This window comes from Papio anubis, chromosome 12 (genome assembly GCF_008728515.1).
Source record: "Papio anubis isolate 15944 chromosome 12, Panubis1.0, whole genome shotgun sequence".
Classification (NCBI taxonomy): Eukaryota; Metazoa; Chordata; class Mammalia; order Primates; family Cercopithecidae; genus Papio; species Papio anubis.
In genome coordinates, this window is record NC_044987.1 from 85794645 (window position 1) to 85819693 (window position 25049).

The 25049-nt window shown below is 36.1% G+C and overlaps 1 protein-coding gene across 1 annotated transcript in view; it reads left to right on the forward strand.

Annotated features, from left to right (window-relative positions):
- The window catches only part of ANO3 (anoctamin 3), a 323668-nt gene that overhangs the window by 117186 nt on the left and 181433 nt on the right, over positions 1-25049 (forward strand). Inside the window, 1 exon segment of the mRNA XM_031653387.1 lies at positions 2766-2884. Within this exon segment, the coding sequence (XP_031509247.1) occupies positions 2766-2884 (119 nt within the window).

Below are 25049 nucleotides of genomic sequence, written 5' to 3' on the forward strand. Positions count from 1 at the left end.
GGCAGTCAATGGTAGGGTTTTGGTAGCTGCTCCAATAATATAATTCCAAAATTTCAGTTTCTTTCCTTCTGTAACAGTTCAATGCGAATCCAGATTTTGCATTTTAAAATTTTCTGTGTTGATCATTCTTCCTACAGTTTACCTGTGTGTCTAACTGCCTCACTCTTTGTATCTTTGCTCAAATATTACTATGTTCTTTAGTAAAATGACACCCCCCACTCCTTTCACACCTTCATCCTTCCTGTCTACAGTGTTTTTCTCAAATGCGCTGACCACAAGACCTACTTAATATTTTACTTATTTTAAAATTTTTTCTCTTACTTGAATGTTGTATGAAGGCAGAATTGTGTTTGCTACTCCAATGTCAACTTGTAAAAGAGGATCTTGCATATCCAGAGTTGTTTAATAAACAAAAGTTGAATGAGTAAAATGTAACTTACCTAAATCTGGGGGAATACTATGTTCACAAGCATGGGCTTTGGAGTCAGATCAGAATTTATTTCAGTTTTAGATGTGCCTCTTACTGGTTTAGTGCCTTCGGCATGTTCCATTTCCGTGTTCCTTTTTTGCTTATTATTAGATGTAGGAAGAAATTATACCCACTTTTAAAGTTGTCATCAGAATGAAAGGAAATAATACAGGTAAAGTTTCTGGCTTATTGCATGCACGTAGCAAATGTTAACCATCAATGAGTGTCAGGTATGGTTAATAGGTCTAAGTGTAACCACTAAAAGCTTAGAGCTTCTTAACGTATCTGGCTATTAACTGCCTCCTAAGACATAATATAACCTATACAATTTTAGTTTATACCACTATGAACCTGGTACTATTAGCTGCCCACGATGTAACATATTGTGTTTTAATAGCTTTTAACCATTATTTATAAAGGAATGGATATACTATAAACAAAATTGTTTTTCTTCTGTACAATAAGTAAATTGACTGAAATCTTGAAAGCACTAGAGTTTTCCATGTCAAAATTCATGTTTAATAGATATCAACTGATCTAGTAAAACAACTCTAAGATGTTTTGATATCTTTGAAAAGGCTAAATGTATAGCAATCTGTTTTTGAGTTTGAAGATATATTTATATCATATGGAACATAAATTGGTGAAGTGTGTCAAGAATTCTTGGTCATGTAGCCACCATAGAGATTTCCTATTTTATACTATTTTACATTGATTACAGCTTATTCATTGTTCATATACATCCTTATATGTAACTGATATTATAGTTTTTTTTGTTTTTGTTTTTGTTTTTGCTATTCCACTAGTAACCATTTTTCAATGTTCTCTGTTCTTTCCTGGTAGTTGTTTCGATCCCGATTTATATTTCTTGTAATGCTTATTAACATATTTTCTTGTAAATACAACACATTTACAAGAAAAAAACAACCCCATCAAAAAGTGGGCAAAGGATATGAACAGACACTTCTCAAAAGAAGACATTCATACAGCCAACAGACACATGAAAAAATGCTCATCATCACTCGCCATTAGAGAAATGTAAATCAAAACCACAATGAGATACTATCTCACACCAGTTAGAATGGCTATCATTAAAAAGTCAGGAAACAACAGGTGCTGGAGAGGATGTGGAGAAATAGGAACACTTTTATACTGTTGGTGGGACTGTAAACTAGTTCAACCATTGTGGAAGACAGTGTGGCGATTCCTCAAGGATCTAGAACTAGAAATACCATTTGACCCAGCCATCCCATTACTGGGTATATACCCAAAGGATTATAAATTACGCTGCTATAAAGACACATGCACATGTATGTTTATTGTGGCACCACTCACAATAGCAAAGACTTGGAACCAAGCCAAATGTCCATCAATGACAGACTGGATTAAGAAAATGTGGCACATATACACCATGGAATACTATGCAGCCATAAAAAAGGATGAGTTCATGTCCTTTGTAGGTACATGGGTGCAGCTGGAAACCATCATTCTCAGCAAACTATCGCAAGGACAAAAAACCAAACACTGCATGTTCTCACTCATAAGTGGGAACTGAACAATGAGAACACTTGGTCACTGGAAGGGAACATGACACACCAGGGCCTGTTGAGGAGTCCGGGGAGGGGGAAGGGATAGCATTAGAAGATATACCTAATGCAAATGACGAGTTAATGGGTGCAGCACACCAACATGGCACATGTATACATATGTAACAAACCTGCATGTTATACACATGTACCCTAGAATATAAAGTATAATAAAAAGAAAAGTGAAAAAATATAGTCTGCTCTCATAATCAAATAAAATAAACATATTTTCTACTGTTTTTCAGACTTTTTACACTCTTCAAATGTTTCCAGCTTTTAAGAAAACAAACTCTCAAAATCAATGCAGTTTTTAATTAAGCAAATGAAGGCTTACACAGTTCTTACTAATGTCACTATCTTCAAGTTCAAAACATGATTTTTTCGTGGTTCTAATTTTATTTTAAAAAATTTGAAGTACATTCAATAGCACAGATGCATTTAATTCTTCTGAAAGTCACTATCAGTGTCAGCATTAGTAAATAACAGGCAAGCTTTCATGTGATTACTTTCATGTGCTTATTTATTGAATGTATGGATTATTTGAAAATTCTGCCACACAAATTTTATGTATGTTCTAGTGTGTGTGTGTGTGTGTGTGTATCTAGGCTAAACCTTGGGAAACATGAAAGAGGAGAGATTAGTACATTTAATGAAAAAAGAGAAAAGAAAAATGATAGAAATAAATATAACTTTCTCTTTCTCTTTTATAGCCCTAGGAAAAGATAAGGATTACACGGATGAATCAGAACACGCTACTTATGACCGGTCTCGTCTCATTAATGACTTTGTTATCAAAGATAAATCTGAATTCAAGACAAAATTATCTAAGGTAATGAGAACTAAACTTTATCAATAAGTCATTTTTAGAGCATAATTTTTAAAACCTTTTAATATGCGTCTACATGTTTGGTTTTTGCTGGAGACTATACAAGAATATACATGTTAATATGTACCATTAAGAACTCAGAAGTTATATAGAGATATTAAGTCATATTTATCATATTGACTCATATTTCTCAAACAATGTTTAAAACACTTAATCTGAAATGTAAAATTATTCATTAATAGTCTCTTTAGGGCTTCTTCGTCTTTCTTAGCATGACTTAATGAGAACATGGATTTTAGTATCACATCAACCAAGATTTAAGTTCCATTTCCACTACCCAGTTGTAATAACTTGATAAGACTAATTAAACTCACTGAGAATTGTTTTCTCATCTTGAAATATGCTCCTGGTTGTCTGCTTGACAAGATTATTTGAAGACAAAATGAGATAACCATGTAAGTGTCTGGCGCATAGCAAAAGATTGAGAATATCTTATTAAAATTATAGTTCACCAATACAAAAATGAGGTAGAGTTCGATTTTAAAAGCTGTTAGTTCCAACAATCCTGCCATTCCTCAAACAAAATGCTTTCATGGACTCTTCAAAACATGGGAGTGTTCCCATCAGATACCAAAGACAAAATGGAATGCTGCTTCTTTTCATCATTGCAAATGTAACTGATCCATATATCCCTTTTGATGATTTTCACGACAAATCCTGGCTCAGGATAAGCTCATTTTTTTTATTTTTATTTTTTTTCATTTTTTGTATTGATGAAAAAGGAAATGCCTTTGTAAAAAAGATAGTTGGACATTAAGTGCAGTTTAACACAAGGAATGACTTAGGTTTCAATTTTCACTGCATGGCTAATAATCACAAGAAATGCAGTTTTCTCTGTGATATTTGATTCTGTGTTTCTTGGATTACTTTTGCAAATATCTTTATTAGACACCCACCAATGTGTTAGTAAATAAATATGGCAGAGACTAAATATTACTATCGTAAGTGAGACCAAACTAATACATAGATGCAGGGATAATTGTGCCAAATTTCTTTATTCTTGTTTGTTTGGTTGAATTAAATTGGGTCACTATTATGGGCCAATAATTAAGTTATCTTTGCACATCAGGCGTTTATCTTTCCATGGTTACTAAATCTGCCTCCCTGTGTCTGTCTGATCAATACAATGTATGTTTAGAGTCTCTACTATCTGTGAAGCACTGTTCCAAATGAACTGAGAGGAGGAGTTCTAAGATAAATTAAGGTGTTGTTTCTTAATGTGCTTATAGCACTGACTGGAAGACAAACACAATATGCTCAAATAATTAGAAAATGAACTAAGATTAAATAAAGTTTGTATTATCTGCTTTTCTAGAATTACCACATGCCATCAATGATATCCACCATTTTATATCTTCTCAACAGTAGCAATTTCCCAAGTTCCACTTTAACTAGACTTGAACTTTAGAATATCAAAGTTTTAAAAAAGTTGGACCTGCATGCATATTACAGTTGTAACATTAACGATAAGAGAATGGTGTGTGATTATGGTAACAGACCACAATACATCAATCCAAGATATCCTATTCTAATGCCCTACTGAATCTACCTGATTACATATCCTTCTCCTATTATACTTCCACTCGAACTGTAGAAGAGCATCATGAGACACCGGACTGACTTGTTCTTCTAGCTTCTATTAAAATGTGTCCACGTTTATCAATTTTATAGTTTCAAGTGCAGCACAAATTCCATTTGAGCAATGGCATTAAAAGTTTTAAATGCCATTTAGGTAGTCTACTTGCAAAGTTTATCTACAAGTGAAGAGCAAAATTACCTACTTGGACAATTTTCTTTGTGTACATTTGACACAGGAAACCTCAAAAAAGCAATAACCTAATTTTTACTGTTTGGGTGTCTGTATACCCTGTGTGCTTTATAAATTTGTTGGCCTTTCTCTCTTATACCCCACCATTAAAGTGTGTGTGTGTGTGTGTGTGTATGAATGAAAGCGCATATACATTTTAAGTTAGATCTTACGACACTGACAATCTTTATTTACTTGTATCCTACAAAATGGAAACTTCCTGTGGTTCAAATGAACCTATTTAGATAGAATATAGATAGATGGAATATAGATAGATAGATAATTATATGGCTGAAGATGTGTGCCTTATAGCATCATTCACTTGTGACAATTGTAGTTGTGATAATCTGCACTGTGCATACTACGCAATGTAACTAATATTTATTTCTACAGAAAAGTTACTCATTTGCAAAGACATCATTTTAGAGATGACAAAGCAAATTTATGAAGAGTCGACGGAAAGGGGGCACAAACTTGAAGGGGGGAAGTAACTCCTAATACAAACTGCATAGTGAGTAATGACAAGTATTAAATTACAGAAAACAAGGCTTTCTAACAAGTTTGCCATCAGCTATACACTAAAATAGGAAATAACCCCAAGTCCTGCAAGGTGATGTCTTATATTGAATTTATGAGGAAGCACTGTTGAGTTGTGAAACTAAAAACAGAAATACAGAAAAACATCTGACTAATTTACTAGGAGTTGTGTAAATAGACTCTATATGTGTTTAAACATTTGGTTTATCAATCATTGTGCAAACATTTTCTTTTTTTCTTTTTTTTTTTTTTGAGATGGAGTCTCCCTCTGTCACCTAGGCTGGAGTGCAGTGTCGCCTGGGCTGGAGTGCAGTGGCGCAATCCCGGCTCACTGTAAGCTCCGCCTCCTGGGTTCACGCCATTCTCCTGCCTCAGCCTCCCGAGTAGCTGGGACTACAGGCGCCTACCACCACGCCCGGCTAATTTGTGTGTGTGTGTGTGTGCTTTTTTTTTTTGGTAGAGACGGGGTTTCACCATGTTAGCCAGGATGGTCTCAATCTCCTGACCTCATGACACACCCGCCTTGGCCTCCCAAAGTGCTGGGATTACAGGGGTGAGCCACCGCGCCTGGCCTGTGCAAACATTTTCTGAGTTGAGTTGGGGTAGTGAATTTTAATTTTTGTTAGGTACATATATGCACGGCTTGTAATAATTTTGTATGCTAATATATTTTATGAGTAACTACAGTTTGCTTCAGAATTAATCTTCAGAACAATGCATTGTATCTTCAGAATATCTTGCTTCAAATCGTAAGTTTTTAGCATGTTATTTATACTGAAATTATTCAACATTTTACATATCAAAAGCATCTATAATTTTGATATCTACTATGATGAAGGGACATTCATAAATTAATAAGATATTTTAGTTATTGTGAAATTACAATGCACAAAGCTTGGTATAGTACTTTAGGACCAATATTGCAAACAGTAAATAGCTTTTGCTATCCAAGTACTGACTGGGATGCAGTTTAGGAATTCCCACATGCATATCAATTGGGAAACCCACGAGATTCTAGAAATTAGAGGCAGCACTAAACATGGTTTAAATTTGTATTTAGCTAGCCTCAAGCTTTACAATAGAAGTCATATTTAAATATTTCAGAGGCATTGTGGTAGATATAAAATTGGCCACAATCTTTTCTTTCCTATATACACTCTGTTTTCCATGAGATTTTGCAGCTCTTTCCATCAAGAGAGTCTATTGAACAGGTCTTGGTCCTCGTGTTTGTCAGTAGACTGTTGCAGGAGTGACATTATGCCAGCACAGAGCCTTGAACTCAAAAGATCTTCAACTCCCATTTTTTCTCTTAGGATTCTCCCTTTACCATGTGAGTAAATCAGAGCTAGTCTTGAGGAGGGTAAGAGACCACAGGGACCAGAGGCTGATAAGCACAATTGCCCCAAATGAGGCAAATAGAGATAGGAGAGAATCCAGCAGCAAAGGCCAGGAAAATTAGACCTATGAAAAATCTCTACTGAGACCAGAAGAGCTACCCCGCTGAGCCCAGCTTGTGCACAGAATCATGAGCCCAAGAGTTGTTTGGGGATGGTTTGTTTCTCTGCAAGAGATAATGGAAACAACCATAAATGTTAAAGGATAACACATTGGCTAATACCAGTGATTGTTAATATGAAGTTAATTCTTCCTCAATGTCTAGGAAGATTTGCAAAATTGTCCCAGAGTTTGACACAGCATATTCATAGCATGCATTTAATTCTGTGGAGCCCAAGTGTATTTTATTTTATTTTTATTATACTTTATGTTCTAGGGTACATGTGCACAATGTGCAGGTTTGTTACATACGTATACATGTGCCATGTTGGTGTGCTGCACCCATTAACTCATCATTTTAAATAGCATAACTAAAATCACATGGTATTTAAGCAACCTATCTACAACTTTCTAAAATTGTTTTTTTTATAAAACTATTTACAAAAGTGCCTTCCTTGTGAAAACATTAAATCAGGGTAAAATTCCAAGATTACTATTAATCAAAATGTGTTTATAGTTAACAGCAGTCACAAACATACAATGTTTTAAACATGTTTAATTTTTCTGAGTACAGAGTAAGTGTATATATTCATGAGATATATGGGATATAATGATACAAGCATACAAAATGTAATAATTACATTGGGTTAAATGAGGTATCCATCACCTCAAGCATTTATCCTTTGTGTTACAAGCAATCCAATTATACTCTTTAAAATGTACAAGTAAGTCAGTATTGACTATAGTCACCCTATTGTGCTATCAGATACTAGATCTTATTCCTTCTTTCGAAATATTTTTTGTGCCAATTAATCATCCCCTCTCCCCTTGCCCTACATTTCCTAGCCCCTGGTAATCATCATTCTACTCTCTATCTCTATGCGTTCAACTGTTTTAATTTTCAGCTCTCACAAATAAGTGAGAACATGAAAAGTTTGTCTTTCTGTGCCTGACTGATTTCCCTTAGCATAATGACCTCCAGTTCCATCCATGGTGTTGCAAATGACAGGGTCTCATTCTTTTATGGCTGAATAGTACTCCATTGTGTATATGTTCTCCACTTTTTAAAAATCCATTCATTTGTTGATGGACACTTGGGTTGCTTCCAAGTCTTGGCTGTTGTGAATACTGTTGCAATAAATATGGGAGTGCAGATATTTCTTTTATAAAACTTTTCCCTAAGACCAGTTTACTTTCTGTCTTACCTCTTGACAAAAGGCTTTTTCATCCATGTGTAGCTAAGCAAATTAAGGAAGCATTTTGTAATGAAAGGAAAGGAACATTCCCAAAAATCCATAGACTGAAGGACCTGGCCTGACTGCAAGCAAAGTTCTAGAGCAAATGAGGGCGATTGTTTTTAAGATGGTTTGGGTAAATATCACTTTTTCTTGTTTCATGAATATGGAGAACACTGGGAATAACATATGAAGATAATGAGGTCCTACCACCAAACTATATGATCCTCAAAACTAGAATCCCTCTCTCCACCAAGGAGTCACATCCTACATACCAGCTGAGGCCTCTAGATGTGGTCGATTTACAGGGATTATCTATGGTTAATCTAGGTTAGCAGGAATAAGCCTATGGTAAAGAATCCATGGCGTCTGTAGTGGGCATTAGTGAAGCTCAGCTGCATAGCTCTTTTGGTCTCAGCTGGGATATTTCATGGGTCCACCGCTGTCACAACGCCCAAATTAACTACAGATATTGCCATTAATGAGTCTGGGAATATTAATCTATTTTTCAGTTACAGTGACTTCACCTTTGAAAGGATATTGGGTATCAAATCAAACAGGAAGAAGGTTATGGACAAGGAAAATCTGCACATGTATATTTTAACAGTTCATTAATATTAGATCACAAGGCTATTCACTTTGTGTCAACTGGCATTGGCAGATGGTGCTCATCTTTATCTCAATGGGTATTAGAAATAATTTTCTCTAGGGCTGGAGACACTGGTCATATGTTGGAGAAGGTGAGAAGGAGATGGCTTTTGTAGTCTTCTACAGCATACCTTTTATGTGGGTGTCAGGAACTATTTAATTTGCCTAAATGGCTCTTTGCCTCCAAATTGTGTATAGGACTTAGTATTCTGAATGTGCTACTTCCTATTTTTGTCCAGATATTGTGAGATGGTGATGACAAACTACAAGATGAATGACTAACTTGGCTCTATATGGCTGCTTTAATGGACAAGATTATGCATGAAATACTAAGAGAATAAATTTTACTTCTTTTTGGGATAGTCAGTTTCTAAAGAAAATATTAATATTTATTTAACTTTAGTACCTGAAGTAACCTTTTATTTATATTATTAAGTGGTATCCTAAATATTTAATTTTCATGTAAAACATGGGTCACACAGAAAATCACCTTGGCTTATTAATCTTTTTGTCCATGTTTTAAAATTTATCTTCTTACCTAACATTAAGAAGTCTCCTTTTGATCAGCCCAGAGGAAGCTTGTCCTGTTTTCAGAGTCTTTGTATTCTCTGAAATACTGAAAAGGCATTATCCTCCCTGCAACCCTAAAAGGAATCTCCCTTCCTTGTGCCATTTAAGTACTTAGTTTGACCCTCAGAAACCTTTCTTAGTAAATGGTGAAGACTTGTTCTACATTAGCTGATCGCTAGTGTAAATTTTCCAAAAGATTTAGTACAAGAGTTTTCAGAGTTGCTTCAAATTTTCTGTAGACTCCTTAAACCTGTGTGTGTGCATGTGTGTGTGTGTGCACACGCATGTGAGGGAGTGGTGTATATGTTATGATAAAGGTAGCATTTCACATCAGGAAATAAATGTTAATCATTCAAAAACATGCAAATGTTCTCACAACAACTTGTCAATTATTTGGAAAGAGTTAAAATATTCTTAGATGACATCTCACATCTTGTAACAAATGAATTACTGAAGAGCTGAAGAAGTATACTCAAACTGAATATATTGAAAACAAAGCAAAACAAAAATAAACATTTTTTCTAACGACAGAATAGAATAATTGCTTCTTTAAATGGCCTTTTAAAATCAATGATAAAATTAAGCATGGATAGACTTACTATTTAGATACTAAATATATCAGTGTCAAAATTCTGATAACATTAAGAAGAGACAAGCTTAAGATACGGTGATCAGCTCACATGCTGGAAAATATATACATGCCAGAAGAATGGCTAATATTCTTTTTTTTTTTTTTTTTTGAGACGGAGTCTCGCTCTGTCGCCCAGGCTGGAGTGCAGTGGCGCGATCTCGGCTCACTGCAAGCTCCGCCTCCCGGGTTCACGCCATTCTCCCGCCTCAGCCTCCGAGTAGCTGGGACTACAGGCGCCCGCCACCACGCCCGGCTAGTTTTTTGTATTTTTAGTAGAGACGGGGTTTCACCATGTTAGCCAGGATGGTCTCGATCTCCTGACCTCGTGATCCACCCGCCTCGGCCTCCCAAAGTGCTGGGATTACAGGCTTGAGCCACCGCGCCCGGCCTAATATTCTTAATTCACACAGATATCATAATGTAATTTATAAATATAAGAATGAAATAAATTGAAAAGCAATTTAATTTTAACATATATAATGATCAGCTGTACTATTACAGAAATACAAATGTAAGCAATGTTTTTTGAACCAAATTAGAAAATGTTTATATCAGTATTAGGTTTTGTTGTACTTTTAAACTATAAGCTATCATTTTTATTCCTTGCTGGTCAGTATGTATATTGAGCCAAATTTTCTGGAAAACAGTTTCACAAGGAAGGTTCAGTACCTACAAGTAATTTTGCCTGTTGACTAGTTCTAGGAATTTATGCAGAGAATGCAATTAGAAGTTAGCCAAGTTTCTGGGTGTAGTAGCTCATGCCTATAATCCCAGCACTTTGAGAGGCTGAGGAGGGCAGATAAGTAATCTGGAGTGTGAGCCCAGGAGTTTGAGAACAGGCTGAGATACACAGTGAAACCCTGTTTCTACAGAAAAAATACAAAAATGAGCCGGGTATGGTGGCACGTACCTGTAGTCCCAACTACTCGGGAGGCTGAGGCACGAGGATCACTTGAGCCTGAGAGGTGGAGGCTACAGTGAGCCATGGTCACACAACTACACTCCAACCTGAGAGAGAGAGAGGGAGACCCTCTCAAAAAAACAGGAAAAAAAAAAAAAAAAAAGCAAGAAGTTAGCCCAAATAATTCTGTTTAAGAATGTTTCTCACATTGTAATTTGTGGTGGGGGAGGAGCACTTCCAGAGTCAAGTGTAAATGATAACATTTAAAATAGTAATTCGTAATGCCCTCAGACAAGGCAGTACTATATTGAAAATCTCTAAACTATTTAAGGATAATAGGACATGATCACAGTGTATTATTATATAATAAAGTGGTTTTAAAAATCAATATGTGCAGTATAATGCCAATTATATAAAAATATCTAGCTGGTTTTCATGGGGAAAATACTTCGAATGATATACAAGAGATGTTTATAGTTTTATCACTGGGTGGTAAAATTCAAAGGACATAATACTTAAGTATTCATAGATTTAAGCCATAAATATTATAATATCATTACCTTTTTACAATCTCATACAGCTGGTAAATGACTGAGCCAGGATTTAAAATAAGATAGTCTTTTTTTCCAAACAGTTTTTCCATTTTGTTACACTGGCATGACCGTAGCAGTTCAGGACTTCACCTTTTTTAGCCCAATAACCATAGTAAGTAGCATTTCAGTTTCTTTGCCCTAATATGCACTGATCACTTATGCACCAGAAACTGTGGTAAGCACTTTATATACATTATCTAATTTAAATCTCACAATAATTCAATGACAGTAGGTAGTAATACTCTCATTTTTACAAACAAGAAAATAAGGAATTAACAGAAACGTTTCTTGCCCCAGTCTCTAAGCTAGGCGGAACCAGAGCCGCATTGTGGCATGTCTCTTTAACTCTAGACTCGGTGTTTCTGTCTCCAGTTCAATCTCTGAGGTATACCCTCAGAGATATTTATCTCTTTCCAAAACCCTGAAACATTACTCTGAAGTAAGGCAGCTCTAACTTGTAATAATTGTGTGGCTAACTCACAACCTCCTATAACTAGATTGACCTGTTTGCAATTTATTCTTGTATCTACAAACCCCTAAGTAAAAATAGTAATGTGTTACAAATATACTATCACTAAACCTCAGCAAAAGTAGTCAAATAATAGAAAGTTTCCATTCCTTGGGATCAAATAATAAGTAGATAAATATTTTCAACTGAATCTATTACAGTATGGGAACTCCCCTTACCAATCAAAATACAAAATAAGCAGCACCACCACCACCACCACCACCAAACGAAACATAAAACTCTCCCCAAAAGCTCCTATAGCTGCCAACAGTTCTGTGCAGAACTGAAGTATGTCTACAGCAGAGGGCTAGGAAATCATGACATGAGATGATTTACCTGAGAGAATACAATTAGGTGAGAGATGGATTTGTTGGGGTAGATGCCTTTAGTTCCCTGAAAGACTATGAGGGAAAAAAAATGTGCCTGTTTAGGAAGTCGTATTTCATATGCAATACAAAGAAACAAAAAAGATGTCAAAGATGTTTTCTCTTCCCTGAAACTAATGTCTCAGTAATTAAACACATAGAGGTTTCTCAAATCACCAATGTATTTGTTCTTCCCATGAGTACTTAAGAATTCATTTTGGGAGACACATCTCCTAAATCTCCCTGGAGGATGTTAGCTCTAAAATGAGAGTTGCAATAACTTCTCTGCAAAAAAGTATACATAGTTTGATGGGATGTGAAAGTAAATTCAATAATTAATGTATGGGCATACCAGTTAAATGGTGCAGATAATGGTTCTACTTGATATTTGAACATTCAATCAATGACCGGCTCAAATCAAACAGTTCTCTAGCTGTTCAGACATGAAAGCAGCCAGAGAAGACAGATCAGAAACCGTGTTACTTGAGCATACCGAAAGTCAAATCTACCTCCTTAATCTGTCACCTCCAAGCCCTCCAGGCTGTGAACACTGAACTGGAAGTTTCAATATTAATAATAATAATGTTAAATGATTATAACAGCTAACATTTATTAGGGATCTTAACAGGGATTTTAATAACTTCTACTTTTCTATCATCACAACAACTCTAAAAGGTAAGGTCTATTTTTACCCCCATTTCATAGGTGAAGAAATGAAGGGTTAGATGGCTACGTAACTTTTCTGTTATCACACAGCTGGTAACGAGGAGGCAGGAATTATACACAGGGACCACACTGTCAAGCACTGTGCTACACTGCACATAATGGAGGTGCGTGCAAGGGACTATAGAAGCCACGAGAAAAGTGAATTGGGTAGTTAGCGGTCATGTTCACATTATTGGAAAATTATGTTTATTAGAGAGCATGAATATTGTGTTTTTTTCAATGTTTTATACTTAAGATAATATAATAAAATTGGGGCTCTTGTGCTTAGTTATATCCTGATAAATTTTAAAACACTTGTCTCTAGCTTGCAGCTTATAGCCCTTCATCTCCCTCTGTCATCTTTCTCCATATATTTTGGCACATAGCCTTCTTAACCTCACCAAAGAATCAATCAAAATATGAATATTTTGAGCAATTATCACTGTAGAGAAGAAAATACCTACAGAATAAAGCACTCTTGTGTTTACTGAATAATTTCTGACACTTCTGTTTTAAAAAACTAATTATTATTGTTTTGTTGTGGTGGTTGACTTCTTGCATGATGCAAACCAGGATTCCAGATGAGGGTTTCAGTCATGGAAACCCATTTGATTTCATTAATCCCTTCCTGCCATAGACAATTTAAACCTACGTATTAGAGTAATATACCATTTGTTCTTTAACTATTTCTAACATTGTGTGAAGTTATTTTTTTCTATTTCTTGAGCCTGCTGGAAAATCAGTTTTAAAGCATGCTTATTAACTCAAGACCATATACATTAAGTGGTTACTTCTTAGGTTCAGTGTCTTGTCAGTCCCAATTACAAGCTGCCCTACAGAGGCTTTTTTAACAGAAATAAATGTAACCCTGTGTTGCATTTCTTATGTGGATATTAACTAAATGGGGACAAAAGCATTCAATTTTATTTGCTTGTTTACTTTTAGGTGTCAGTTAATTCCTGTGCTCTCAGATTACAATCATATCATTATGTGTGGCTCAGAGACAATATAATGCAATGTGAAGTTTAACACATGCAGGATTTTTCAGAAACCACAAAGCTTTCAATTGTACCTTTCTCCAGTGAACAAGAAAATGAAGCAATTTCCTTTAAAAGCAGAAAAAGAATTATAGGAATTCCTGGTGAACTCCACTCCAGTGTCAAAAAAGTGTTACCTAGATCACCATTAAAAAAGTTAGTTGTATTTTCCAGACCACTATTATCAAACTGAAACACACCTCCCATCTTTCATGTTAATCTGCCCAGCTCATTCAAATGGCACATACAATAGATTATTAATAATTGACAGTAAAATCATAAAAATGTCGCTGACATTATATTACTAAATGTCACTTAGGTGACTCATGCATAGACATTAACCAATGACACATGAAGGCAGCCCCCTATTCCACCCTATAACCAACTCCTAAAATGCAATTAATGAAAAAAAAACCAGATATTTTTATAAAGAGATGAGTTATCTTTAAAAATGATTATTCAAACTAAGGCATTTAAAGAGTAGGCTAAAAACCCTCCAGTCAAATGCTTTGTGTAGCACTCAGTATGTAACATTCTAGCTAATGGAAAAAGCAGGCGGTGAAAGGGAGAACTTTCAGTTGTCACACTGAAGAGTGCTTTAAAGAAGATTGTCATTTGAGACTCTGTTGTCAGCAATGAGGGATTCCAAATGCAGCTGAACTCAGAATTCTGACTGTGGTATGTTTAAAAGTGCATCAACCTAGGAATTCTATACTATTTTTATATTTTCTTAAACATATGTAGAGAAACCAATTGAGAGAAATTAATATTGATTTCAGAGTTGGAAATGAATGTATCTGTTATTTCAAAATACTAGATATATATTTCAAAGTAAAAAAAGTATGATCTAAATGTGTTATTTTTAAAATGTCTGTGTTTATCTTGCATGTAAACCAAATATCACCTCTCTGAAGTTTTGTCTTTTTAAATGTATTTATTGATTTCATTGAAATAGTTATTCACAGCATCTACTCTAAAATGGTTTCTTTCAAAAACATAAAACATACTTACCTTTAAAATATTTTCAGTTTTTCTTAATTTTATACAAGATTTTTAACTGATTTTCATGAAAATAGAAAGTCTGAGGAAAACATCTGAATTTAAAGGAGCATATCTCATAGCGTCAAATGTTAAAATAAATAAATCACATCAGGTACGAAATTCACTGTGATGTAAAATGTTTTCAACCTGCTGTCTTTATTTTCTCACAGTTTTAAAGGTAATAAGAAACTTAATTTTGACTCAGTTCATGTTTTGATTTGTTTAAAATGTCAGATGCTTCCATCTGGAGAATTTCCATTTTTACATCTATGTTAAAGATAAGATCATATAGCATAGATAATCACTGATATGGAAATAAGTGTTCTTTTCTTTATGAAAAATAAGTACTTAAATGATTTCTTATATAATATTAAAAATATAAAAATCAGTGATGAGAAAAGATCTATTCAAATGTACTCTCTGCAAATTACTTCCACTAAGGGAATATTTTAAAGTTCACATATATATAATATTTAAAAAATGTTTATTGTATTGAGAACCCAATAGAAAACCATAGTCTATGCTTCATCACAGACTGTTCCTTTGAGAAAGACTTGGATTTGTGTCTTCATTAGATAAACTAGAGAACCTATGATTTTAAATAAAAAATAAAAGTAAAAATTAGTGGAAAGAGAATAATATAAGATAATCTAAGAAACAGCACTTAGTATAATACCACTACATAATGGAAATTCAATCAATATTTTCTTTCCTTCTTAGTTTTTTTATTTTTTAAGTTTTGTATTTACATTTGCTTCATGATTTTTATTCTTCCCGTGGATACATGTCTTATCATATGGTATTCAGCATCACACTTTATCCAGTTAACTGAGGTCAGATAGCTCAGGTGTTTTGGATCCAATCTGAGTCCAATTTGAGTAAAATTAATCTAGCTTTTTTTGTAACTCTATGATACTGCATTGCTCAGTGAACCAGATTTCATAAGACACTTCAAAGGAAACTATTACTTCCCCCTTAATAACATGAAATCAATATAGGCAAAATTAATCACAGAGAAGTAGTATCTGATAAATTATCTGGACCAATTCATTGTTTGAACCATTTTCAGAGAAATGCAAAATGCATTTTTCCATACTTTTACCTAATTTTAGCTAAATTAATACATACTCAGCTATTAGTATAAAAGTAGCTTCATATTTGAAAACTTTTCAAAAGTATGTGCTGCATAATTATACTTAATATTCATAAGAAATATGTATGTCTCACTATCATAAAAGCAAATGTATAAGCAGAATTATCACTAATTGTTAAATTAAAAAATAAAATTATCCTTGGACTTCTCTTTCAGCAAAATGAGAGATTAAATTCAGTGGTATTTAAGGTTCAAATCTCACATTCTAAGGAATTCTGGCTACATCATCTTTAAACAAAATATGTGTGTTGCCTTCCTAAACAGATACCTTACAGCAGTGGTTGCACAAAAAAAATAGATAACTGGACTCCACCCCCCAGAGCTTCTGATAACAGTAGCTCCAGTTGAGGCCTCAGAATTTGCATTTTTAAGTTTCCAGGTGATTCTGATGCTATTGGTGCAGATAGCACATTTGAGAACCATTGTCTTAATTATCCCCTTAATATCTTCAGTGTACTCTATTTTGAGAATTCACCATGTGCCAGACTCTATACTAATCTGGGTATGCATTATTGAATAAAACAGGCAAAATCCCTAAGTGTGCAAAGCTTGTAGTCTACTGGAGGAATAAGAAAATAAGCCTACATGTAATTATCTATTTAAAGTTGTCATAAGTGGGTGCAGGGTAGAAGAAAGGGAGTTACTTGAGTGATCAGGAAAGCAGCTTATTAAGAGCAAGAAATGAGAGATGAGAAGTCAACAGAGGGAAAAGTGGAAGAACATGGCATTCAAGGCAGAAGAGTGATCTATGTGAGGGCCCTGGCATGCAGAGTATCCAGATGTGTTTGAGAAGCGATGTGCTTATGTGGCAGAAACACCGAAACTAAGCACAAGGATGGCCAAGAGGAGAGGTGAGAGAGAAGTGAGCAGACACAATGCTGCAGGGGCCTATGATGAGGAGTTTGAATTTGATTCTAAGTTTAAAGGTTTTTGGACAGATCTCTGTTTTTGTAAGATCACTCTGCCCCTTTGGGCGGGGAAACAATGTAGGAGGTGGGGACGACACTAGAGTAATGCAACTCAATAAAGGCGAAGGTGGCTGGCCAAGACTGGTTAAAGGTAAGGTGAATCCATCAGACAGTTTCCCACATCAGAATGGGGAAACCACTTAGATATCTAACTACAAAGGTGAAAGTTAGAGAAATCACATTGGAATTGATTACTTAATGACAGGCACACAAGTCAAGAAAGTCAAAAAAGCAGCCTAGAAAGCTAAGTTATAAGTGTGTGTGTGTATGTGTGTGTGTGTGTGTGTGTATATGAGAAAGACTTTTAATACTACTGGGGATATAGATGATTTTTAAATTTTGTTTTGTTTCCTGCAATAAAAAATACATATTCTAACATTTCCAAATTCAAATATTGCATTGCGTAAAACTGGCTTTACTCAATCACAAGTTGAATTATCATTTGATTCATTTGCATATTTGTGTGTGTGTGTGCACAGATGCGTGCATGCCAGGTACCATACAAGAATCAGTGGATATGAAATGAATATGATGTGCTTCCCATTGTCAAAAAGTTTGCAGTTTACTGGGGACAGTAAAAATAGGAGCTTCAGAAGAATGGTCCTCAAATTTTAGAATGCATAAGAATTATGCTTTATATCATTTGACAGGACTTCCAGATACCAGTGACTCCTCTAGTACTCCAGCAGGTGTTGAATATACTCATCCTTTTCCATGCCCAGATGTATTTGTATATGGAGTTTCCTCGACCTGGGAAAGCTGACCACCCTTCTCCATTCATGTTTTTAGGATTTAAATCACATATCACTTCTGAATGAAGGTTTTTTCTCTTTCTCAAGACAGTTACTTCATCTTTGCTCTCATAGCACTTGCACCTCCGCCCCCTCGTAGCACAAATCACACAAATTGCAATTATATGTCCTCCTATCTGTCTCCTTAACTAAATTACTCTCTTTTCATGGAGGGGGACAATGAATTATTTTTTCTCTGTAATTACCTCTGCACTGTGCATAGAGGCTGACTCATAACAGGAACTCAGGATAAACTTGTCAAATAAGTGAACTACTGAAAGAGAATAATAGGGAAACATTGGAATACGTGGAATAGAGTTATTAGTGTGGCCTTCAAGAGTACAAGCACAATTCATGGAAGGGAAGGAAATCAATCTTGTCTTTAAAAATGGGCAAAACTTTTTGAGTTATTTTACTTATAAGGATTTGTAGTAATAAAACAATTGAGAGATTAACAGAGATATATGAACAGGGATACTCACTGCATCATTATGAATCACAGCAAAGAATAATTTGGCAAAACAAGCCAAAATATCATTCAGCTGGAGGTAAATAACGGCAGAATCATAAAACTGAATATTGTTTAGGTATTTGAAAGTGCAGTGAAACAAGGCCAATCTGCACCACTAATTCTCAAGTGTGCCGTCACACAACAAGAATAAATAGGGGAATATAAAATTGTATTTCCCACCCCAGGGAAACACTATGTTAAGAGTAAGGAGATCTGGTTCTGGGATTCCCTGGCCCGGCAGATCCATTCTATATGCTCTGCAGACCACCAAGCCTCAGAATCTCTTTTCTGAAAAGTCAGAAAAAGTTGGGAGAGCCCCAGTACCCCATACCCTTGATCACAAGTCTATTCTTTGCATTAAAACAAGATGAAAACAACCAATCACTCTAACCTAGAATAGCCTTTGTTTTCTGGCCCACATTAGGTAAAAGAGATAAGAGACTTTACATATTGATGTAGAGATATATGGTGGATTTTTCCTGTTTTATGCAAGTATCACTTTCTTTGTTGGCCCTCTTTCCCTACTTTAAGCTAGCCAACAGAATTATCCCTCCTGTTGGATAGAATGATAGATGCAGTAATGTACAAGTTTCCCAAGCTGAATTCCACTCGGAGATGTTCTCCTAGTAGAACTTACATAGGAAAAGATATTCCCCTCTCAGCCACAGGAAGAAAATTATTTTTAGTAGTATTACAGCGAAATATGCAGGAAGTCATCAGGCTCGGGTTTTTTCTTCACCCAAAACCTTTATGCAAGCAAAACAAAACTTAACTTGGAGGCAATTTTGTCTGTCTTGAAAAAAAAAAAATCTAGCCTCAATCACAACCAGGCAACTAGCTGATTGGTTATAGAACTAGGGGTCTCTCCTCACACCGCACATAAATGAGGCAAATGACTAGGTGTAGTCATCAGGTAATTACTTTGCTTCTGTCTTCAGGCTATAAAAGCTCACTACTTGTACTGCTGGAGCAGAGCTCTCTGAATTTCTTCCAGCTTTACATGTTGCCCAATTCATGAACTGTTCTTTGCTTAAATAAAGTATGTCAAGTTTATTTTGTCTAAAAGTTTTTTTAAGTGTAGGAAAGAATGAGAGAGAAAAGCAAAAACAAGCAACAGAATTAAGGGATGGAGATACAGAAGAAATATAATACTAGAGTAAGAATCCTGACAGGTCCATTTGGATTGTGAGAACCAGCTGTTATTAAAGCTATACTAGCTCTGGCCTTTTCAGAGGTAGAGAGCTGAATAATTTTGGCTACATGGACTTAAACAATTTTTTGTTAGGAGAGGCTATGATTGTCTGGTTCAAATTAGATTTGTCATTTAGAACTGAAAGAGTCCTAATTAATATAACTACAATGGAATAAGAATAGATTTTATAACACTATGTACAGAATTCAATGTGTGTAATAGTCTGTTCTCACGCTGCTAATAAAGACATATCCGAAACTAGGCAATTTATAAAGGAAAGAGGTTTAATGGACTCACAGTTCCACATGGCTGGGGAAGCCCTCATAATCATGGCAGAAGGCAAATGAGGCGTAAAGTCATATCTTACATGGTGGCAGGCAGAGAGCTTGTGCAGGGGAACTCCCATTTATAAAACCATCAGATCTCATGAGACTTATTCAATACCACGAGAACAGCATGGGGGAAACGACCCCCATGATTCAATTATCTCCACCTGGCCCTGCCCTTGACACCTGGGGATTATTACAATTCACGATGAGATTCAGGTGGGGACACAGCCAAACCATATCAGTGTCTATAATATATATTGCAAGTCATATCTCATCTGTAATATATATGCACTCACAAATACAGTTAAATCTACATTTTTGAAAGGGAGGGTATAAGAGAAAGAGAACTCTAAACTTGTAATAGCAAATTATCCCTGAATTGTTATCTTTAGCAGTGCTTCCACTTTCTCCTTATTTTGTATCAATCGTGCAACATTAGGAAAATAAAAGCACTGCAGGGAAAGATTAAGAGGGAGTTGAAAATGTCATTGCTAGGGGCAGGGGCAAAGGTTTGGACAACTGGAGGAACAGCGTGAGCAAAGATACAGAGTTCGGACTAGATTGTGCATGTGCAGGGGCCAAAGCAAGAGGCATACCTGGCTACAACACTGCGTGGGAGAAATAGGCTGTAGAAGGAGTACAAGTCTGAGGACAATAGGGATTTATATAACAATCTCATGTAGAAACTTCTAATGCCTCATACCCACAAGCACAAACTTCCATGATATTCTTCAAACTTACAAAACACTTTCCACGGTGAGCTGGGTTAAAGAGTCAGCCGACTGAGCCTCTGCTGGCGGTGCCATAACATCATTAAAACAAGTTAAAAGCACATCACCAGTTCACTGGGCTTCCATGTGTAATTCTTTAGAGAAAATGACAAACCTTTCAGTTTATAAGTGCCTGTTTGATTCTTAAGAGCAAATACACCAGTTTTTTTTTTGTTTGTTTCTTTATGAAACAACATGTTAGGCTGTGGTCTTTTATGTATTTCATAGTAGTAGTAAGTTAAAAATAAAAATGAAAAATGTAAAGGAATTCCAAAATTAATTCAGCAGGCCGGGCATTCATGCCTGTAATCCCAGCACTTTGGGAGGCTAAGGTGTGTGGATTGCTTCAGGTAAGGAGTTTGAGAACAGCCTGCCCAACATGGTGAAACCTTGTCTCTACTAAAAATATAAAAATTAGCTGGGCGTGGTAGCTCGCACCTGTAGACCCAGCTACTTGGGAGGCTGAGGCAGGAGAATTGCTTGAACCCAGGAGGTGGAGGTTGCGGTGAGCTGAGTTCGCTCCACTGCACTCCAGCCTGCGCAACAGAGTGAGACCTTGTCTCAAAAACAATATAAATAAATAAATAAAAATAATTGAGCAAATAAGTTGCTGTCTTTTAGAACTTAGCCCCTGGAGTTAGAACACATGAATTTGAATCCTGGCCCTGCCACTTGCATGCTATGTGGCAATGGAAAATTGTTTAAATTTTCAGTGCCTCTGATTCTCTGTTTATAAAATGGGGGTGGTTACAGAAAATAATACACACCTCAGTGGGTATTTGTGAGGAATCAATGAATGAATATACACTGAAAAACTTAGAAAAGTGCCAGCACATAGTAATTGCACCATAAAGAAAATGTATTCATCTTATTACAGATGAAAAAAATAAGGAATTGAGATGTTAAGTGACTGTTCCAAGAACATACCACATAGTGAATAGCAAAGCTAGCCTTTACTCACACCACAGGCTGATTTTGTGTGAAAAGGGAAGGATGAGCTTATGGAAAGGAGAGATAATAAAAAGGATACAGGTGGTTAGAAATTCACGGAGGAGGAGAAGGAGGGAGGGGGAGAGAGAGAGAGGAGAGAGATCTGGGAGAATAAATTTGTCTAATACACTGTGTGATATACAATCTTAAAATCTATCCTCATTTTTCTTTATAGTAGAGGTGGAAAATTCTACTACATTCACTAATTTCCACAGGTGGGATTTTTGGGAGTGAAATTACAAAGATGATGAAGGGAAGTTCATATATGCTATATGTTGTATGTTTATAACCTATAACAAAAAGACCTAAACTGTTGAATACTATAAAGGTAGTTTCTCCTTGCACAGGTAAATAAATGGTGAAATGTGTTTCAAGGAGCTTGATCATGTCTAGGATGGACCCTATTGATAAAATTTATCTTCAAGTATTGCATGGAGATGGAAGGTGAAGAATGAAATAAAGCACCTGATAAAATGGACTAAATGAAAGAGAAAGCAAAGGGAAAGAATGTCCATAAACAAATTAGGGATCATTTGTTGCTTTGGGAAATTTCTAAAAGTCAAGGAAAACCTAAGCAATATATAAAGAATATTGACCTCCCCCATGATCTATTTCATATGTGCTCAATTCTGTTGTAGGGTGTTTCTTTTTTCCTTTCTTTTTTTTCCTTTGTTTTTGGAGACTATGTCTCACTCTGTCACCTATGCTGGAGTGCCATGGTGAAATCATGGCTCACTGCAGCCTCAAACTCCTCGGCTCACACATTCCACTCACCTCAGCTTCCCAAGTAGCTGGGAGCACAGGCACATGCTACCATGCCGTGCTCATTTTTTTTTTTTTTTAATCTTCTTTTATAGACAGAGTCTCACTATGTTGCCCAGTCTGGTCCCAACCTCCTGGGTTCAAGTGATCCTCCCACTGCAGCCATCCAAAGTGCTGGGGTCACAGGTGTGAGTTACTCTTCTCAGCCTTTAGTGTTTTTTGAATCATGTGGAATATGATGGAGATTAGGTTTGTGATTTGGGACTGATTTTGTTGAATACTTACAAATCTAGCCTTTCAATTTTTCCATTTTGCAGGAATTTGAATACAGATATATATACATATGTGTGTGTGTGTATATATATATATCTCTCTCTGTAAAAAGTCCTACTTAGAAATTATCTGACTTCAGATGTTTTCATATCTGTGTAAGGGAAATTCATAATATATATAATTGAGTTTTATTTGTATTTATTTCATTATATTGTTTAAAAGTATATTTAACATTATCTTTGTTTATTTGTATAAATTTAAGGGGTATAAGAGCAGTTTTGCTACGTGGATATATTCCTAGTGGTGAAGTCTGGGCTATTAGTGTATCCATCGCCTGAATGGTATAAATTTTACTCATTAAGTAGTTTCTCATTTCTCAATCCCCTCCTAACCTTCTGAGTCTCCAATATTATTCCATACTGTATGCTCATGTGTACGAGTTATTTAGCTTGCACGTATATGAACAGGAGATATTTGACTTTCTCTGCCTGAGTTGTTTCCCTTAAGAGAACGGCCTCCAGTTCCATCCATGCTTGGTGCAAAAGACATGATTTCACTCCTTTTTATGGCTGAATATCACATTTTCTTATTTTCAGTCATCCATTGATGGACACTTAAGTTAATTTCCTGTCTTTGCTATTGTGAACAGGGCTGCAATAAACATACTAGTGCAGGTATTTTTTGATATAATGATTTCTTTTCCTTAGGATATATACCTAGTAATGAGAATGCTGGATCAAATGGTAGTTCTTAGTTCTTTAAGAAATCTCCACACTGTTTTCCATAAAGGTAGTATTAATTTACATTCCCACCAAGAGCCTATAAGTGTTCCCTTTTCTCTGTTATTTTTGGACATCTTAATATTAGTCTTTATGACTTTTGTAAGATGACATCTTTTTGTGGTTTTAATTTGCATTTTTCTGATAATATGGTTTGGATTTGTGTTCCCACCCAAATCTCATGTTGAAATGTAATCTCCAGTTTTGGAGGAGGGGTCTAGTAGGATATGATTGGATCACGGGGTCACTTTCCCCTTGCTGGTCTCATGATAATGAGTTCTCATGAGATCTGGTTGCAAAAATGTGTGTGGCACTTTCCCCTTTAATCTCTTCCTCCTGCTCTGGCCATGTAAGACATGCTGCCTTCCTCTGTGCCTTCTACCATGATTGTAAGTTTTCTGAGTTCCCCCTGACCCTGGCCATGTTTCCTATACAGCCTGCAGAACCGTGAGCCAATTAAACCTCTGTTTTTTATAAATTACCTAGTCTTAGATAGTTCTTTATAGCAATGCAAGAATGAAGTAACACAGAAAATTGGTCCTGGGATGTGGGGCATTGCTATAAATATATCTGAAAATGGGGAAGCAACTTTAGGGTTAATGGGCAGAGGTTGGAAGAGTGTGGAGGGCTCAGAAGAGGACAGAAAGATGAGGCAGTTTGGAGCTTCCTGTATACTTACTAAGTTGTTGTGACCAAAATCCTTATACTGATATCATCAGTGAAGTCTAGGCTGAAGAGGTCTCAGATGGAAATGAGGAACTTATTGGGAACTTGAGTAAATGTCACTTTTGTGATGCATTGGCAGAGTCTGGAGTCATTATGTCCCTACTCTAGCGGTCTGGAACTTTGAAGATGAGAGTGATGATTTATGGTATCTGATGAAAGAAATTTTTAAGTAGCAAAACATTCAAGATGTTGCCTGGCTCCTTCTAGCAGGCTAACCTTATACTCATGAGCAAAGAAATCCCATGGAACTGGAACATGTATTTAAAAGGGAAGCAGAGCATAAAAGTTTGGAAAATTTGCCACCTGACTGTGGTAGAAATGAAAAACCCATTTTCTTGGGGGGAATTCAAGCTGGCTGCAGAAATTTGCATTAGTAAAGAGGAACCCAGTGTTATGGCCAAGACAATGGGGAAAATGCCCTGTACAATCTCAGGACACTGCTCCCTGCATCCCAGCCACGACAGCTCCCGCAGTGGCTAAAAGGCCCCAGATATGTCTCAGGCCACTGCTCCAGCAAGTGCAAGCCATAAGCCTTAGCAGCTTCCATGTGGTGTTAAGCCTGCAGGTTCACAGAGGGCAAGAGTTGAGGCTTAGGAGCCTCCACCTAGATTTCACAGGATGTATGGAAATGCCTGGATGTCCAGCCAGAAGTCTGCTGCAGGGGTAGAGCTTTCTACTAAGGCACTGTGGAGGAGGAAATGTGGGGTTGGAGCCCCCACACAGAGTCCCCACTGGAGAACTGCCTAGTGGAGTTGTGAGAAGTGACTGTCCCGTAGACCCCAGAATGGTAAA